Source organism: Miniopterus natalensis, chromosome 6, assembly GCF_054644295.1.
Source record: "Miniopterus natalensis isolate mMinNat1 chromosome 6, mMinNat1.hap1, whole genome shotgun sequence".
Classification (NCBI taxonomy): Eukaryota; Metazoa; Chordata; class Mammalia; order Chiroptera; family Miniopteridae; genus Miniopterus; species Miniopterus natalensis.
Genome location: NC_142086.1, coordinates 8,946,600 through 8,966,991, shown reverse-complemented (window position 1 = coordinate 8,966,991; position 20,392 = coordinate 8,946,600). Strand labels below are relative to the sequence as shown.

The 20,392-nt window shown below is 40.9% G+C and overlaps 1 protein-coding gene across 1 annotated transcript in view; it reads left to right on the top strand.

Annotated features, from left to right (window-relative positions):
* The window catches only part of LOC107544066 (ceruloplasmin-like), a 35,381-nt gene that overhangs the window by 6,427 nt on the left and 8,562 nt on the right, over positions 1-20,392 (top strand). The window contains exons 6-16 of the mRNA XM_087817853.1: positions 25-190; positions 1,654-1,784; positions 2,168-2,308; positions 2,583-2,794; positions 4,357-4,507; positions 5,093-5,305; positions 7,581-7,833; positions 8,815-8,954; positions 10,487-10,615; positions 12,091-12,197; positions 13,330-13,531. Coding sequence (XP_087673979.1) covers positions 25-190; positions 1,654-1,784; positions 2,168-2,308; positions 2,583-2,794; positions 4,357-4,507; positions 5,093-5,305; positions 7,581-7,833; positions 8,815-8,954; positions 10,487-10,615; positions 12,091-12,197; positions 13,330-13,531 — 1,845 coding nt within the window. The remainder of the gene's footprint in view (positions 1-24; positions 191-1,653; positions 1,785-2,167; positions 2,309-2,582; positions 2,795-4,356; positions 4,508-5,092; positions 5,306-7,580; positions 7,834-8,814; positions 8,955-10,486; positions 10,616-12,090; positions 12,198-13,329; positions 13,532-20,392) is intronic.

Below are 20,392 nucleotides of genomic sequence, written 5' to 3'. Positions count from 1 at the left end.
AACATTCTTGCGTTTGTTTTTCAGAGAGTATGAAGGCCTTTTTCAGAGTAAGGAATTGTCAAAAACCTAACACAGATGCTACTGAGACCCATGTTAAACATTACTATATTGCGGCTGAAAAAATACTGTGGAACTATGCTCCATCTGGTACAAATTACTTCAGTAAAAAACCTTTAACAGAGCCTGGAAGGTAATGATTCGCTGATTGAAGTATTTATGGTTCAATAAAGATAATTGAAACTTTTCAGAGCCCAGCTATTCCTAAAAAGGATTTAGACATCTTATAATAAAAAGATTCTGATTAAAAAATAAAGGTAGAAAAACATCTTTATCAGTAATTGGAAAAAATTGAACCTAAGGATCATTGCCACACAAAATTTTTCCCTAAATGCCTTGGCGGCCAGTGCAAAGGAGAGCACACCGCTCATAGGTTTCCTAGCACTGAATGTTAAAACAGATTTGTTTTATAATTATGAGATATTTAACAGCATAGTGGATAATGTTATCAATAGCAATTTTACAAAAATTCAAAAAAATTACTCATGTGTAATTTATACTTTCCTGCTAAGATCTGAAGGCAATTAAATAATTTCATGTGGCATCCTTAAATTGTATTATATAAATATTTTTTACTCAATAACATTTAAGACTCTATTACCAATTGCTATGTTAATGAGCAAAAACTAAGACTGAGATACATTACTGTAGCATCAGCATTTAAAAGTGCATAAAAGGTTTTTCTGATAGTCCAATTGCTAAATATATTTACCAATTTGAAGATTACAAGAGTTTTAATCCTTCTGGTCTATTGAATTAAAGTTCTGTGTCATAAAATATCAAGTTCTAAAGTGACCAAAAAATAATGTTTTCCATAGTATTTATTTTTCTCTAATTCACGCACCAAAAATTTGAGAAAACTAGAAGTGTTCTATCCAATGAACATTTCCTCTTCTTACATTTTAAGCTCATCGATCAATCATTCAATCTGTTTAATGGAAATTTTGTATTAATTGTGAGAAGCATGTCAGGGCCGAGAGCAAAAGTAGATTCAGAGTTAGGTCCAACTGTCGTCTTGTATTGACTAAAGCACGTATGACGCCGTTCGACTTGCTTGGTTCTCCCGGCCCTGAAATGCTGTGATGCTTAACACTGCGAGTCGCCAGCTCATTGCTGGGGATCGCTTTTTCTCCGCAGACTCCGTTTTATTTTATTATGGGAGAATAAAAATATGAGAATGTCTCTCTCATCTTTAATATCCTCTCATCTCTGCACATACTTGTTTTAAAAGCAATGTTTGTTACTACCTGCCTGAAAAGAATCAGACACACGTCTTTTTAATTTTTATTCCAAAAAGGAAAATTTGTAGGTAAACTGCTAGGTAAACAGAGGTACTTATATACCACACAGAGAGAAAAGACTGAAAAGATACCCATGGGAAATATTGGCAACGGCTCTAGAGAGATGGTAGGATGATGGTGATTTTAATTTTCCCTTTATATTTTTCTTTCTTTCCCAAATTTTCTACAGTGAGCATAGATTACTTTTAAAAATATATTACAAGCAGTTTAAACAGATGTATGTAGATTCTTGCTTTCTTTTCGCATGATCGCTATAAACTTAGAAGTTCTTTGTGTGTCTACCTTCTCTGCACAGTGACTCTCAGAGATATTTTGAACAAGGCCCAACCAGAATTGGAGGAACTTACCAAAAACTAGTTTACCGTGAATACACGGATGCTTCCTTCCAAACACAGAAAGCGAGAGAAGAGCACCTTGGAGTCCTCGGTAAGTCCTATTCACAGCTTGCAAGCCTCTAAGTATGTACCATTTACACAAATTCTGTGCAGTCAAAAGAGTATCCACCCACTCACGGTTCTATTGACTTTGGCTGTCATCCTAAACCTTACGAAAACAATATATTCCAATTCGCCCAACTTTAAACTACATTCTTTTTCCCTACAAATCCAGTAAGATTACTATATTGATCCCAAGGGACTTTTTTATGACCCCGAATCACCTGGACCTTTGGCAGTTCCTGGTTGACTGACATCATCCCTTTAATCCCTTCTCAGACCCTTACGCAGGTAACACAACCTGACAGTTACCCAAGTGACACAACCTGACAATTACATTTATGACAACCCTAACTACTAACCGCTGGTTTCTAGGCCCTGTCATTAAGGCAGAGGTGGGAGACACCCTCAGGGTCACTTTCTATAACAACGGGACCCTGCCGCTGAGCATGCAGCCTCATGGACTGCGCTACAGCAAAAGCAACGAAGGCTCCTACTACCGAACGCCCGGAGGAGGTAAGCAGGGCCTGAGGGCGGGCCAGCAAGCCATGCTGAAATACAGTGTCAACAAGGGGGGGAATTTCCTCCTGAAGCCGTCGTCCAGCCCCCGTTCACATCTGAACAGTCCGGGTGCCTGTTCCGGCAAAGGGATTCTTTCGGCCCCTTTCCACCGTCTCCCAAGGCTCTGCGAGGTGAGCAGGACACAGCCCTCGCTCGCAGGGGTCTTACAGTCCAGGCCAGAGTACTTTGGGTCAAGGATTCTATTTTACAAATGGTTGTTCCTTACTAGGTAGCCCTTCAGCCTCCTCACATGTAGACCCTGGCACGACATTTGTCTATACGTGGCAAGTTCCAAGAGATGTGGGGCCTACCTCCACGGATCCCAGCTGCCTGACCTGGTTGTACTACTCCGCAGTCCATGAGAAAAAAGACACCTACAGCGGCCTCGTAGGGCCTCTGCTGGTGTGCAGAAAGGGAAGTCTCGGCAGGTATGGCAAGCAGGTGAGTCACGGGACCGAGGGCCGGGCAGCTGGGCGACAGTCTCCTGGCACAGGGCCGCAGAGCAGGCAAGGGGGCAACCGGCAGCTCCCGCCCTGTACTCATGTCCCCCAAGCCTGTTCTTTCAAGTCCAGCCTCTATCTTGCTCTGCCCAGTGAACACCCACCCTGGCATGGTCCACGAACACGTCTAATTCCAACTATTTTAACTCTTCATCTCCCCCTGGATGGCTGCACCTGTCCCTCTGCCCTCTGAGCCGTCTTCCTTCCCTCTATTATGCGACATCAGTCACCAAATCTGCGTCTTATTTTAGGCACCGTTACCTCTCTCTGAGTTCCTTCAGCCTCCCGACTCCTGTCTCACTCTCATCCTGCCCCAGTATAACTCCACGCCCCTTCCTTTCAAACCTAGTTACAGCGGCTCGACGCACTAAAACTCACCCCACAACTTCACCCCTCAACTTCCTGACTGAGTCGCCAGCACCAGGCCCTCCGGCTCCTCCAGCCCGCGCCCCCCTCCCCACGCCCTGCGCCTCGTCCCCCTCACAGCACAGGCCGCTGGCCGGGCCGGGACGAAGGCTAATTCACAGCTCTGACTGTGCCTCTCTTCTCTCCGTCGGGAGCGGGCTCTCCTCACTGTTCTGCCTGCTGAAAGGGGAGACATTTTCAAAACTCATACTGAGGCTTCCTTCCTGCCCTCCAGACAGTATTTCCTAACTAAAGTTAGTTGAAGTTCCTGCAGATTACTATAGTTCCCTGTCTATGTTTTTATTAAAGCACTTATCCATGCATTTCTTTTTACTGACCTTTCTCTCCCACTAGATCATAAGTTCCTTGAAACCTTACAGACGTTTTATTTACTTATTGTAACAACCACAGTCCCTCTGTGGCATGTAGTAGGTGCTCAGGAAATGCTTGACGAGTAACTTTCCCTCATTCCTCACTCGCAGGGGAACTAATATCCAAGTTCTTTTCTGCATTTATAGTTTACGTGTAATAAGTCCTTATAAGTTCCCTAACATAATTATATGTATGATTGAATGTATATTTTATTTTTAAATGTTACTATATATTTATATTAATTTATATAAAGTCATATAGAAGTCTCATAATTCTTACATACATCTAATTTTTATATTTTATTCCAAATAGAAATAGTTATACATATTTCATTTCTTCATAAACCCTAAAAATGCAGACTTTCTAGAATTAAAACCATTTTATTGAACTTACTTTCTACAAAGCAGCCTATGAAAAGCCACTATCTGTGACTATCTGATTATAAGGTTTCATTTTATGAAGTTTCAGACGTAGAGATCCTTAGAGTAAGAGCTTTATATGAAAACAGCTGTAGAGATGTCTTCCAGCTCCTTAGTTCTGTGATAAATCTGTTCACTGGGATTCATGCCTTTATATAAAATGTCTGTAAGTGGGGAAGTCAGTTGATGACAATGTCGGGGAGTACAGAAATCTCCTTGCAAAGGAAACCTTGTATGCAGCTCAGCCATTTGACTAGACTTTGAATGAGGACCATCTCTACATTCTTTTTTCTATTTTCATTCACAGAAGGGAATAGACAAAGAGTTTTACCTACTTGCCACAGTATTTGATGAAAATGAAAGTCATCTACTGGACGAAAATATTAGAACATTTACTACAGACCCTGAGAAGGTGGATACAGAGGATAGGGATTTCCTGGAATCTAACATGATGTACTGTAAGAAAACATTTCATTTACATGATAGATGTATTAAGCAGCTGTTTAATTTGATTATGCCTAAAGAGTTGCAGATTGTTTAAAAGAAATGTACATATCACCCCCCAATGTTTGGCTAATATGTTTCATGTTACCTTTAAATATAATTTCCCAATAAAGATATCTCCTCCAGGGTGATACTGTTAAATTCAATTTACCAAATATTTACAATATATTGTTTAGCTATTATTATATGTAAGACAGAAAAGTCACGTATTTCTCTATTGACAAATTAGTGGAGCGGCTGGGTGGGTGGGGTGTTTGCTGAGTTGGTTGGTTGGTGGTTTTTGAAGAGTCTAAGATGTAGTAGAAACAGCATTTGTCTAGAGACTTGGATTCTGGGCTTAACAGTTCCATTCATTAGCTTAATGACACTGGAAAGTAACTGCTCTTCTGGCCTCAGTTTTCTAAAATCTAAAAGGAAAGCATTAACTTGGATCATCTTGAGATTCTTACATGAATGAACTGCTTTATGATTAGCTCTGTTGAGTTTCAAAAGATGTCAGTAAATTCAATACTCTTGACTTTGTCTCAAATGTCTTGCAGCCATAAATGGATACATGTATGGAAATCTGCCAGGACTGGATATGTGCTTAGGAGACAACGTTGCGTGGCATGTTCTTAGCGTGGGATCACAGAAAGACTTACATGGAATATATTTTTCAGGAAATACCTTCACTTCCACAGGAGAAAGGGGGGACACTGTTGCCCTGGTCCCTCACACTTCCAAGACACTTTTAATGACACCCGATTCCACAGGTAAGTAGTGAATCTTCTCCTTCAGCCAGAAACATGTTTAAAGTGTGGAAAACAGTGTCATTCTGTTTGTACTGAAAAAGAGGAATTTGTACAAATAGTGCTTGGAAAATTGTTGCCCTTTTCCATTTAATTTATAGGAGCACTAGTATGTCATCTTCCTGCACCCAAACAATCTTCTCAGCCTCTCCCAGTTTTTTCTTTCTGGGCTCCAGGCTTTAAATCAACGCACAGTCCCCAAAAGCAATGAAGGTGTTTTGAAGAATTTGGCCTTGTTTCCTTCCCACTATCTGCTGCATTTCTTTCTCTCCTGTCCATTTGTTTCCCAGGCCTTCCTTCTGCTTCTACCTCACCCTCTTCTCTCTTCCTCCCTCTCCTTATATCTCTCCTTCCTAGCTTTGCTCTCAAGGCCGAGGTTTTGACTTCAATGAGGTTGATTGTTGCCGGCAAATATTTTTTTAAAATACATCTTATATCAGAGAATTGTTGTGAGGATCAGAGGCGCCAAATTTCCACTCTAAACCTAACACCCTCATTTGTGAAATAAGTATTGTAATGATTTACAATTTACAAAAAGGAATAGGCAACGATCAGATCCCATGAGATACAAGTAATAAAGATGTAGTAAAGCGCCTGGAATATCTTGGACTTTAAAGAAAATGTTAGTGTCTTTTATCCTGCAAATCCAACTTCACACACACACACAAAATTCATCTCTCTTGGTCAAAAGCTACTGGCACCAATCAAATACTGTCTTTGCAATAAACTAGTTACTCTGTAAATACCGTGGGTTGGTATCTTAACTCTTGGTGATACCACAGATTAATTTGACTACATTTTCTACATTCCAAAACTTTTCATTTTACTTTTCAAACAAACAAAATCTGTGATTAAGAGCAATTGGGAGGGGAGGGAATCTTTCTCCAACACGTTCTCCTCTCTACTGCAGATACTCACTCGGTGGCAAGGAAGTTATTGCCAGGCCAGCCCCGCTCTTACTCTCCTTTCCCCTGAACTAAAAAAATATATATATATGCCTGCCCTTTATTTTCTTTCTTAAACAGTATCAGCCCTAGGAAACATGTGGAGATACCAACTACCTGTCAAGCACTGTGCTATATGAGAATCATTTCATTCTAAACAAATTCTCTTTCTCAAACCCTCTGAATCTGACGGTGTTTCTGCCTTGACAGTCTTCTTGAATATGACCCTCCATAAAAATTAATAATGATACTAGAAATATGTAAAGAGCTGAAAGAGACTTACTGCTATGAAGGTAATATTAAGCAGGGTCACAAAGCAATGGGCATAAAACTTACCAATATAACAGACAACCACAATTCAGGTGGAATTCGCTGGTCTGAACCAGGATGGACTTCTTTGGTGTGGTGATTTGTTTTGGCCATGGTTGTTCTTTGGGGTTTTAATATATTTGGCTGAATCCCTTCAACTTCCTTTCACTCCCTCCACTGCTTCCTCTCTCATCTAAGCCACCATCATCTCTTGTGGATGATTTTAATAGCCTCCTAACACGTCTCTTTCCTTCCACCTTGCCCAGTCTAGTCTCAGCACAGCTGCCAGCATGCCCGTATGTCACTCATCAATTCAGAATTCCACAGTGGCTCCCCGTGTCACTAAATAAAGGCTACAGACTTTTCAGTGGCACTCAAGGGCCCATGGGACCCAGCCTTCCATTCCCCACCAATCTTGTCTCCTGGTACTCTCGCCCTAGCTCCCTCCACTCCAGGCACACAGGCTTTTAGATGGTCCTCAACCACACCAAGTAGGCCCTCGGCTTGGGGGAGTTTGCTACCTGTTTCCCCGAGATCCACCATTTGCCTTTCATGAGTCTTTGCCCAAATGCCACCCTCCCATCAAGGCCTACCCTGATTGTCCATTGCTCCTTCGAGCTCCTCTGCCCCCACCCCCAGAATCCTCAGTCTTCCATACACTGTTATACTATTTTCTTTAATGTATAGCATTTATTCCCTTCCAACATACATAAAAGTTATACTATGCTTGTTGTCTCTCTCTACAAGACCTTGCCATATAAGCTGTAAGGGCAAGGACTTTTAACTGTTTTGTTTATTGATGTTTCTGAAGTGCCTTGAAATATGCCTGGCATAAAGAAGATAATAAATATTCATCAAATTAGTGAAAGAATGAATGAACTATCTAACTGAATTTCTTTGGGGGTTTGTATCCTACAGATAACCTCACAGAGAGAAAAGAAGCCTGAATGCAAAGCTTGATGAGTTCTTTTCTTACCCACCTTTAGGAAACTTTGACGTGGTTTGTCTGACCTCGCAGCACTATCTAGGAGGCATGAAACATAAATACGAAGTGAGGCAGTGTTCGGAGCCAAAGCAGTACCCTGAGCAAAAGCAGTACCCTGAGCAAAAGCAGTACCCTGAGCAAAAGCAGTACCCAGAGGAGAGGACTGTTTACATCGCAGCTGAGGAGGTGGTGTGGGACTACTCCCCCAGCAGGCGGTGGGAGAGGGAGCTGCACCGTCTGCAGAGGAAAGAGAAGTATGGCCATGGCTCCAGCCTCTCACCGGGGGGTTCACCCCGTGGACCCCCCTTTCCTTTCAGTGTGTGTGGTGTCATTTTGTGTGTTTGCTATGGCATGTGTGTGTCCTATGCACGTATGTGATGGTATGTGTGTATGGTATGTGCACGGCGTGTGTGTTTAGGACACATTTGATTACAAATAACCTCAAAATGTGTATGGTACCTTAAACTGCAGATGGCTTCAGGTCCTTCTAAATAGGCACGTGCCTGCCTCTGCGCACTGTTTCCTCCTGCCTCCTCCACGCTTGCTTCCTCTTTACCTTCTGGGTGTGTTACCGCCCGGCGCACCACTTTGAGCAACAAGGAGCGTAGCTTCGGCTCCACGTAACATCTGGGATCAGTCAGACTTTCCTTTTGCCGTCATTCATCTCCATCTCCATCTGCTCTTCTGGGAAACTCAAATGAAAGACACTCATTTTTCTTTTAGTAAATTTTGATTTCTTTCTACAATTTTCTCTTTTACTACTTATTCAGTTATCAAAACTAAAATTTTATTCTGAAAACATGTTTTAAAGTATGGAATAAATATCCAACAATCTTACCAGAATGAATATAGTTTTAAAAAAGAATTGCCCGGCCGGGCGTGGCTCGGTGGCTGAGCATCGACCTAGGACCCAGGAGATCATGGTTCGACTCCCGGTCAGGGCACAGGCCCGGGCTGTGGGCTCGATGCCCAGTGGGGGGCGCGCAGGAGGCAGCCGATCAATGACTCTCTCACCATTGATGTTTCTCTCTCTCTCTCCCTCTCCCTTCCTCTCTCTGAAATCAATAAAAGATATATTTTTTTTGAAAAAAAGAATTACTTTCCAAGGTAAAATAGTTTGTAGATATTAATAAATTGCATTTCAACAAGAAGTTCTTCCATATGAGAATGTATCTAATTTAATTGTTAAAGTAGCTGATTTTGTGTTTTTTGCTTTTGTTTTCATTTTCTCAAAGTGCAACAGACATATATTTGGATAACGTTGGGACATTTCTGGGGTCCAAGTATAAGAAAGTCCTTTACCGTGAATACGAAGATGTCACGTTCACAAAGCAAAGAGAACGGCAGGAGGATGAGAAGCACCTGGACATACTGGGTACTGGCGCAGGGTCGCCCGGGGTGCTTCTTGCCCTCCGCCGCTAGGGGGCGGGGCGCGCGGGGACACTGCCAACTTCCTCTGGGCAGAGGACAATGCTGTAACTCTAACTCGAATTTGTTTTACGGGAAAAAGAGTGATTCGAGTAGTGTTTAATGGAAAATAAAGAGACCGTCGAAAATTACTATGGCCAGTTTCACATTACCTGGCTTTTTGCACCCAGAATCCAAGAATTCTGGATCTGGGAGGGACCTTAGAAATAGCATTTAGGGATAATTGCACTGAAATTAAAATGAAGCCCAGAAATTCTATAGCGAAGAGGGGGCTTCTTTGTTTAAATTTGTGTTTAGTTTAAACACTTAAGTGTGAAGATTGAATTTCATCTCTGTCCAAGGGTGCGGAAAGTATCGCCCTTTCTTCCACCTTTGGCAGGTCAGTGAGGCAACCTGCAAGTCACCCCTGAGCACCCACATGTAACGTGTTCGTAAGTCACATGGCATTTCCATGTGCCCAGTCCTTTTGGGTCCTGCTATCTATGTATCTGTCAAAGGGCGTTTTTTGGCATGGGACCCTGAGAAGATGGGTCCCATCTACGGACGGGAATGGTTATTGTTCTTGGCCCCTCTTAAGTGTGTCCCTTTTTTACCCCCGGAGCGAGGTCTGTGCTCTCCAGTTCCCACTGCTCTGAGGTGGCTCCCTATCTTTGCTGACAGCAGGATGTCTGTTTTCTCTAGGATTCTGGCCAAACGCAACAAGATAAATAACACAAAATGACCCTCTAGATCCCATTATTATTTATACAAAAAAAGAAAGAAAACACTTTCTAGAAAAGGAAAAACAAGCACAGTGTTTGGGAAGGTACAATTGCCACGGGGCTCAAGTGTCCTCTATAGCCAGTGTTCTCCAGGTCTCTTCAGGGCTCTGGTTTTAGTAATTATAGCACAAGTTTGAGCAGAGTTCTTACTGCTTAGTTCATCTCAAAATCATCTCTGTTTCAGAATTTTTTGAGCCACCAATCCAATCTGCTTTCAAATAGAAAGATTTATAGCAAATGTTATACCTTCAGTGCTTCGCATGGGATGGAAGAGAGAAAGAGTGAAGTAAAGGGGTCTTCGGTCTGTGAGAGAGACAATTACCCTGGGCCATAAAAAGACTTTGCAGCTCTTCCCAAATTTCCACTAGGGTGAAGGGGGAAACGAATTGAAGGCTTAAATGATGAGGTTGGTCAAGAAAGAAAATAAAGCGCACCACTCCTAAATTGTGTGTTTTTGTACGCATCAACTGATGCTCGTCCAAGTAGGTTTTTTTAGAGATGGAGCTTGTAAAAATTCTAGATGACTTAAATTTTCCAGGCAAACGTCATGTTCTATAAATCAGCCATGATCCACTTGTTAAATGTGTTTGTGTCTCTTTTGGTGCATGTTAGGGAAAGGGGTATGAATAAGTCACTTTGTAAATACTTAAGAGGACACATGACTCATCATTTAAAATAAGTAAAGTTATTGACACATTTCTGTTTTTATATTTCCTAGGTCCTTTAATATTTGCCACTCCTGGTGAGCAAATCCGAATTATCTTTAAAAATAAAGCCTCAAGACCATATTCTATTTATGCTCATGGAGTAAGAACAGAGGATTCCACTGTTGTTCCAACACAGCCAGGTAACTGCTTTGGGAGAAAGAAAAGCCCAAAAGCTTTTATATATGGCGATGGGGCTGATGTTCTTTCTTAAATATGGGTGTAATTCCAGGTGAGAAAGACCAGTGGACTTGGACCAGGAAGAAGGGCCTAAAGAACTTGGGAGAGGAGTCGTTTGACAAGTTGAGTTTGCTTCCAGAAGGGGGCACCATGAGCAAAACCTTCCAGTGTCTACAATCTCTCCTCTAGGGCAGAGGTGGGGGATTCCGGTCCGAGAGCCTAGTGGTTTACTGACCTGTGAGGTCGGCTCCTACTTTCTCACTTCACTTATCAGGATTTTCCCCAAACTTCTTTCTATCCTGCCTCCCCTGCAGCAGTCATTGGACGCAGGTTTGCGCAGTGTGGGTTGACAGCCATTGGAGCCAGCCCTTCGTTGCCAAAGAGGGATCTCAGAGGGGTATCCAGAATGTTCCCCATAGTTCCCCACAAAAAGAAGAAGTTCTAGAAATTAAATGTATCAAGGAAAGAGCCAAATTTAAAAAGGAAAGCTTTATGGGGCAGAGGGAATGAAGGGAGACTTTGATGGTGGTTGAACCATTCCCTTTTGATTTTAAAAACAAACAGTCCTATGGTGGTTCCAACACGAATGGCCTCCAAGGGTGTTTGCAAGTGGGCACTCTGCTCATCAGTCAGGGAGAGAGCACGTTCCCTGTATTCCACAAACGCTTCTAGTGCCTGCTGGGCCCCCGCCGGGCCAGTGCGGTGTGCTGGAGGGAGGGTAAGCAGTAAGCGGATTGCTGAAGACTCCGAGCGGGGCCTAGGGACAGGGCTGGCTAGTGGAGCATTAACACGATGCCACAGGTGCTTGGGAAAGTTCATTTAAGCCTCTAGAAGTGGGAGAGGGAGGGGAGGGTGGGGTGGGGTGGGGTGGGGTGGGGGTGGGGCATCAAAAAATCTTGCCTGCAAGAGTCAAGGTTCAGATTGTGCAGGGGTAATTCAAACAGCTTTGGGGCGGAAAGGAAGCATATGTAACCCACAAATTGGAAGGCTGAGAGCTGGGATTCAAAACAAGTCTGTCACATTTAAAGCCTGAGTTATTGTCACCACAATCGATGTTTGTTGAATGAATGAATTAGATAATTAATAACTGACATTTGTTAATGGCAGAATCACTCTAAGGTTTTGATAACAGTAACCCTGACAACATTGATAGAGACATTGAACTTGCCCAGGGGTCCAGTGCAACCTCAAGGGCTTCATTTGCATCATCTAGTCTAACTTCTAAATTCCCATTTTGTGTGCGTGAGGAAACAGGAGCTCAGAACTGTAAACATGCTGACTAAGATCACAAAGACTGGAGCAGCGGAGCGGGAGTGAAAAACCCACAAGGACTCTGCTGCCAATCATTCGCGTAGCTTTTGCGGCTGCTCATCATCTGGTTCTCCATAAAGAAGTGGGATCCAGAAGATTCTATACTAATACATCGTATCTATTTTAGGAGAGATCCGAACGTACACTTGGCAGATTCCTGAAAGAACTGGTCCTGCCTCGGATAACTTTGAATGCATACCTTGGTTTTACTATTCTACTGTGAATCTAGTTAAGGTAAACTTCAAATCAAATCTCAGTTTCTATCCTGTCTCCTCTTGGGAATTATAATGGAAGGAAGAATGAGTTTATGTTCTGTTTTTAAAAAATCTGGGTTCTATGTAAACTTCCTATTAAGTAACCTAAATGCTGCTAGCTTTTAATCCTACATAGGCTTGCATTTTTCAAGAATAAATTATTACATTATAATTACTTAGATTTATGACACTTTTCAAAATGTCACTGTGATATCCTCCTCTTTGTTTCATTGAGTCAGATCTGAGTAACAGAAAACAAAGTATAGAGTTTTAAAATTCTATGGTTAATGAGAAATAAATATGTACACGTTACATATTTTTTAAAATCCCTCAACTCGGGAGTTACAGTTTATTTTATTTTAAAAAAAGAGTTCCCTCTTTGAACTTTTAGTTATTTTTGCCGCTTTCTGCCTGGAACAAAAATCTACTCAGACATTCAACCCCAAAACAAAATGAACATAAACAAACCAAGGCTCCCAGCTGGAGGTGGCTGTGGGGACAGAGGCAGGAGAAAGGATCTGAGACCTTAGATATTTCTGCCAACCAACTCCAACGCCAGGGAATTCTAATTAAAACCAAAGTTCTGTTTTTTAATTAAGTTGTCAAAAATAGAGCTAAACCCATCAAGGAATGTGTCTAAAATTCCTTTCAGGAGTTTGTTCTCTTTGTTTATTTTTAGATATGTCTTTATTGATTTTAGAGAGAGGAAGGGAGAGGGAGAGAGAAATAGAAACATCAATGAGGAGAGAGTCATTCATCACCTGCCTCCTGCATGCCCCCGGCTGGAGGCTGGGGATGGAGCCCGCAACCCAGGCATGCGCCCTGACTGGGAATTGAACCGTGATCTCCTGGATCCCAGGCCGATGCTCAACCACTGAGCCACGCCAGCTGGGCAGGAGTTTGTTCTCTTTAAACGTCAGTGAGTGAGATGACAATTTTCCTTTAATCAAGGATTTAGCACGTTTTGTTCCATACTCTCAGGCTTAGAATCCTAATAATTAAAAATTCAGGATCTGACCTCACTAAAACTGAAACTTGGTTCCACTCTTTTTATTGGTTGGGGGAAATTTTTCGTTGTGGGCACAGTTAATAATCTTGCTTTGTTTCCTCAGGATCTTAACAGCGGCCTGGTGGGCCCTTTGATAGTATGTCGCAAAGACACTAAAGCCAGCATAGTTCACCGTGTTCTCCTCTTTACGATTTTTGATGAGAATGAATCGTGGTACTTGGAAGAAAATATCAATACCTATTCTCTAGAACCGAACCAAGTAGACAAGAATGATGAGATTTTTAGCCTCAGCAACCAAATGCACGGTAATGTCCACCAACTGACACCCTACCATAGCCTACAGGCTGTTTCCCACAAAGGGAACGGACGAAGGCCCACATTGGTCAAGCTCAGCACAGTTCAGAGAGCATGGTCACACAGAGCTGGGTGTATAGCACAGGGGCCAGGGGGCCACAAATGTTTTCCATAAAGGGCCAGATAGTTCAGAATTTAGGCTGGAGGCAGCTGCGGGGCCAGAGGCACCGTCCCATCTCTGCCGTAAACTCTCCCGCCCTCTGCCCTCGTAGCACAAAAGCCCCTGTAGGCTAGAGGCAAACAAATAGAGGTGGCTGTGAGCCAACACAATGTCATTTATGAACACTGAAATTTGTATTTCATATCAGTTTCACATGCCAGGAAATATTTTCCTTTTCAAATATTTTTTCAATCATTTAAAACTTTAAAAATCCTTCTTTGCTCGTAGGCCATAGAAAAAGGCAGTGAATGGGCTGGACCTGGCTGTGGGCTGTACACCACGGTCTTAGGTGCAGGGCAAATTCTTATGCCTCTGTAGCCACGCAGGCAATGGGCAACCGACAACATCAGCTGCCATTTCTAAACACTTTTCCAAACCTTTCACCTGCATGAACATGGGGACAGGTGGGGTTTGAGGCGAAAGGGAGAGCACTAGCCCTACGCACTCCCCCCCCTCCCCCCACCATCATCAATTGACCTTCACAGGCAGAGCTTTTAAAATCCCCTTGCTTGTCAACCAAAAGTCTCTTACGGGTTGATTGTGACAAGACTGATTCTGTTTATGACCCTCCCCATCTAGAATCACAGCAGTAAGACAGTTATTCAAACAGAAAGCACATAAACAATCTCGATCACAATCTTACTTAATTGCGTCATTAGGAAGCTCAGGGAGATGACTAGGTAAGGGATCTTTAACTAAGGCAGATCCAAATATGATCATTTCCAGTTTCTTAGTTTTCCCCCTACAAGAAATATATGTAAACTTAAAATTAATTTAAGAACTACATCCATTCTAATTATCATCTTAATAGGTATCACAGAGGGCACACAGCACTGTCCTCGGCCCTAATGAGATACACAGGCCCAGAAAACGCACCGTCTCCTCCAGCCGACCCGTGTGGGGGCTGCAGATTGTGAATTGCTACAATTCAAGGCTGACTCGGAGAAATGCTGTAACAGAAACAGAAACACAGGGCTGTCTTTTAAATTCCTGTTTGAAGGTCAAGACAGGTTTCATGAAGGGGGAGACACTGAGTATTTAAGGATGCATAAGGCTCTCTCTAGCAGAAAAGGAGGGAGATGTGAGCTAAGTCACACAGCACCTGGGAAGAAAAAGCCAACAGAATTGTGGAAGGCCTTGAATACCCTGTTGAGAATGTAGCCTTGATCTAAGTGAGGGCTTCTCGAGCTTGCCTCTATTGCCATTTTGGGCCAGATAACTTTGCTGTGTGGAGCCGACGTGTGCATTGTAGGATGTTTAGCAGTATCTCTGGCCTCCATCCCATAGATGCCAGTAGCACCTTCGCCCAAGTTGTGACAACTAAAAGTGTCTCCAAGCATTGCCAAATACCCCTGGAGCACAAAATTCTGTTGAAAACCATCCTACTACAGGCACGAGGGGCACTGAGCTAGGGAAGGATAGGAATCAATGCATATTTCAGGAGCAGCTCTGACAGTCACCTAAGCACTTGTGCTGCAAGTGTGGTCCATGCATCAGCAGCAGCAGTATCGCTTGTACATTTGTTAGAAATGCAGAATTTTAGGCTTCACAGACCTAGTACATCATAATCTGCATTTAAAAAAAATTTTTTTAACTATGTCTTTATTGATTTCAGAGAGAGGAAGGGAGAGGGAAAGAGAGGTAGAAACATCAATGATGAGAGTCATTGATGGGCTGCCTCCTGCACACCCCCACTGGGGATTGAGCCCAAAACCCTGGCATGTGCCCTGACTGGGAATCGAACCTCGATCTCCTGGATCATAGGCCGATGCTCAACCACTGAGCCATGCCAGCTGGGCTAAAAAAATTTTTATTGAATTTAGTGGGGTGATATTGATCAATAAAATTATATAGGTTTCAAGGGTACAATTCTATAACACATAATCTCTATATTATATTGTGTGTTCACCACCCCAGGTCAAGTTTCCTTCCATCACCACTTATCCCCTCTATAATCTCTTCTACCTTCCCCCACCCCCCTTTCTGTCTATCAGTCACCAGGCTGCTGTCTGTGTCTGTTATTTTTGGTTTGTTTGTTTTGCTTAATGTGCATTTTAAAAAAAGACATCTTTATTGATTTCAGAGAGAGGAAGGGAAGAGGAGAGAGATAGAAACATCAATGATGAGAGAGTCATGGATCAACTGCCTCCTGCACGCCCCCGACTGGGGATCGAGCCCTCAACCCGGGCATGTGCCCTGACAGGGAATCAAACCACAATTTCTTGGACCATCGGTCCATGCTCAACCTCTGAGCCACACCAGCCAGGCTTAATGTGCATTTTAATAAGATTCCCAGGTCACATGCACATTAAAGTTTGAGAAGAAATGGCCTAAAGCAGAGTCTCCTAGTTTTTTCTATTGCATCTCTCCATCAGCTAAAAGTGTTAGAACCCTACCTCCATTGATATGTGATTATAGGTTATATATTTGTAATACTGTATTAATGCATTTTATACATTTCAAGAGATGAACACAAAATAGAAAAGTGAAAAGGAGAGCTCATATATATATATCTTTAATTTTAATATTTTCTTCCTATTACCCTTTGAAAACCTTACCTATATAGAGAATTAGAGAGGGAGAGAGACAAGGACCTCAGGCAGATAGCATTTCATTCATACCAGTGACAGGTCACGGAAGTCTGACTTGGGGCAGTTGAATGGGAACACACACCCCTAATATTCTAAGAGCCTCTTGTGATAATTTTAAAAATACTTTAAATACATAGACATATTTAACTGTCCACCAATTTAAGTTTCCTTAGTTATGAAATATTCTAGTCCAACCCAATTGTGTTAAAGCAAAGTCAATGGCTCATTTCCTCAGGCAAGAAAACACTCTGGTATTAGACATCCACGAGCGGAGGCTTGGCCATGTTTAACTGCATCCTTAGGCTTGCTTTAAAATCCTCAGGGCCTCTGAAAACATCCATCATACTTTCTTTTTTCTTTTTTAGTTTATTAGGGTGACATTGATTAACAAAACCATACAGATTTTAAGTGTAAAACTCAACAAAACACCATCTGCACACTGCATCCTGAGCCCCTAGCCCAAAGTAAAGGACTTTTCCTCCCATTTATCCCTTCTTTGCCCCCTTACACCTCCCCCAACCCCTTTCCCTCTGGCTACCACCATCCTGTTGTCTCTGTCTATGAGCTTTATATATATATATATTTTAACTTAATCCCTTCACCTTTTTTGCACCCAGCCTCCCAGTCCTCCTCTCCTCTCTCAGTCTGTTCTGTTTCTATGTTTCTGTTTCCATTTTGTTTGTTAAATTATTTTGTTAATTAGATTCCACATATAAGTGAAACCGTATGGTGTTTGTCTTTCTCTGACTCGCTTATTTCACTTAGCATACTATTCTCCAGGTCCATCCATGTTGTCTCAAAGGGTAAGAGATCCTTCTTTTTTACAGCCTCCTAGTATTTCACTGCGTAAATGTACCACAGCTTTTTTATCCACTCATCTACCAGTGGGCACTTGTGCTGTTTCCAGATCTTGACTATTATAAATAACACTGCAATAAACACAGGGGTGCATATATTCTTTCAAATTAGTGTTTCAGGTTTCTTTGGATATATACCCAGAAGTGGAATCACTGGGTTAAATGGCAGTTCCATTTTTAATTTTTTGAGGAAACTCCATACTGCTTTCCACAGTGGCTGCACCAGTCTGCATTCCCACCAGTAGCACACTAGGCTCCCCTTTCTCCACACCCTCGCCAGCACTTGTTGTTTCTTGATTTGTTGATGGAGCCATTCTGAAAGGCTTGAGGTGGTATCTCATTGTGGTTTTAATTTTCATCTCCCTGATAATTAGTGATGCTGAGCATCCTTTCATATGTCTATTGTCCATCTGTATGTTCTCTTTGGAAAATTGTCTATTCATAAACTTTGCACATTTTTAATTGGATATTTATTTTCTTGGTCTTGTGTAGTTGTATAAGGACTTTATATATTTTGGATATTAACCCCTTATCAGATGTATCATTTGCAAACATGTTCTCCCTTTCAATGGGTTGACTTTTCATTTTTTAGATGGTTTTTTTTGCTGTGCGAAATCTTCTTAGTCTGATGCAGTCTCATTTGTTTATTTTTTCCTTTGTTTCCCTTGCACGAGAAGATATATCAGCAAAAGTGTTGCTTGAGACATGTCTGAAATTTTACTGCTTATGTTTTCTTCTAGAATTTTTATGGTTTTTGACTTACATTTAAGTCTTTTATCTATTTTGAGTTTATTCTTGTGTGTGGTGACCTAGCTTCTTTTTTTTTTTTTTGCATGTATCCTGTCCAGTTTTCCCAACACCATTTATTGAAGACACTGTCTTTACCCTACTGTATATTCTTACCTCTTTTGTCAAATACTAATTGACCATAAAGGCGTAGATATATTACTGGGCTCTCTATTCTGTTCCATTGATCTGTATGCCTGTTTTTATGCCAGTACCATTCTGTTTTGAGTACTATGGCCTTGGAGTAGTTTGATATCAGGTAATGTGATCCCTCCAATTTTGTTCTTCTTTCTCAAGATTTCTGCAGCTATTCAGGGTCTTTTGTGGTTCCGTATAAATTTTTGTAATATTTGTTCTAGATCTGTGAGCTATGCCATTGGTATTTTAATAGGAAGTACATTGAATCTATAGGTGACTTTGGGTAGTATGGAACATTTTAATGATGCTAATTCATCCTATCTATGAACATAGTATATGCTTCTGCTTATTTGTATATTCCTCAGTTTCTTTCATTAGTATCTCATAAATTTCTGAGTGCAGGTCTTTTACATCCTTGGTTAAATTTATTCCTAGGTACCTTATTTTTATTGTTGCAATAGTAAATGGAATTTTCTTAATTTCTCTCATAGTTCATTATTGGTATATAAAAATGCCATTGATTTCTGAATATTAATTTTGTATCTGGGTACTTTACCAGATTCATTTATTGGTTCTAGTAGTTTGTTGGTGGGTATTTTAGTGTTTTCTATATACAGTATCATGTCTTCTGTGAATAATGACAGCTTTACTTCTTCCTTATTAATTTACTTCTTCCTGTCTTATCACTGTGGCTAGGACTTCCAGTACAATGTTGAATAAGAGTGGTGAAAGCAGACATCCCTGTCTTATTCCTGTTCTTAAGGGAAACATTTTTAGTTTTTGCCCATTGAGTATAATGTTGGCTGTGGATTTGTGATATATGGCCTTTATTATGTTGAGGCATGATCCCTCTATTTCCACTTTGATGATAGCTTTTATTATAAATGGATGCTGGATTGTATCAAATGCTGTCTCTGAATCTACGGATATGATCATGTGATTTTTACCCATCATTTTCGTTATGTGATGTATCTCATTTATTGATTTGGGATATTATACCAACCTTGCATCCCTGGAATAAATTGCATTTGATGATGGTGTATGATCTTTTTAATGTATTGCTGGATCCAGTTTATTAATATTTTGTTGAGGATTTTAGCATCTATGTTCATCATGGATATTGACCAATAATTTTCTTTCTTTGTAGTGCCTTTATCTGGTTTTGGAATTAGAATAATGCTGGCCTCATGAAATGAGATTGGAAGCCTTCCCTCCTCTAGAATTTTTTGGATTAATTTGAGAAAGATAGTTGTTAATTCTTTGAATGTTGGTAAAATTCACCTGTGAAGCCATCTGGGCCACAATTTTTGTTTGCTGGGAGTTTTTTTTTTATTACTGCTTCGATTTCATTAGTTGTAATTGGTCTATTCAGATTTTCTGGTTCTTTCTAGAAATTTATACACTATGCCCAGGTTGTCCATTTTGTTCACATATATTCTGTAAGTTGACAGCCTTACGGAATATTTTCATAATACTTTCTTACAATCCTTTGTATTTTTTCAGTCTCAGTTGTTAATTTCCCTCTTTCATTTCTGATTTTAATTATTTGGGTCCTCTTTCTTTTTTCCTTAATAAGTCTGGTTAAAGGTTCATCAATCCTGTTTATCTTTTCAAAGAGCCAGCTCTTGGTTTCATAGATTTTTTTGTATCTTTTTTTAATCTCTGTCATTTATTTCTGCTCTAATCTTTATTATTTTTTTTCCTTCTACTTATTCTGGGTTTTGTTTGTTGTTCTTTTTCTAGTTCTTTTAGATGTAGGATTAGGTTGTTTATTTGATATTTTTCTTGCTTTTTGAGATAGGCCTGTAATGCTATGAATTTTCTTCTCGGGGCTGCTTTCGCTGTGCACCATAGATTTTGGTTTGTTGTGTGTTCATTTTCATTTGTCTCCAGGTAACTTTTGTTTTCTTCCTTGATCTCATTGTTAACCCATTAATTGTTTAATAACATATTATTTAACCTCAATGTGTTTGAATGTATTTGAGGTTTTTTGTTATCATTGATTTCTAGCTTCATACCATTGTGGTCAGAGAAGATGCTTGATACACTTTCAGTCTTCTTGAATCTATTAAGGCTTATTTTGTATCCTAGCATGTGGTCTATCTTAGAGAATATTCCATGTGCACTTGAAAAGAATGTATATTCTGTTGCTTTGGGATGAAATGTTCTCTAAATATCAATTAAATTGATTCAATCCAGTGTATTGTTTAAGGTCACTATTGCCTTGCTGATTTTTTGCCTGGAAGATCTATCCGTTGATGTCAATGGGGTGTTCAAATA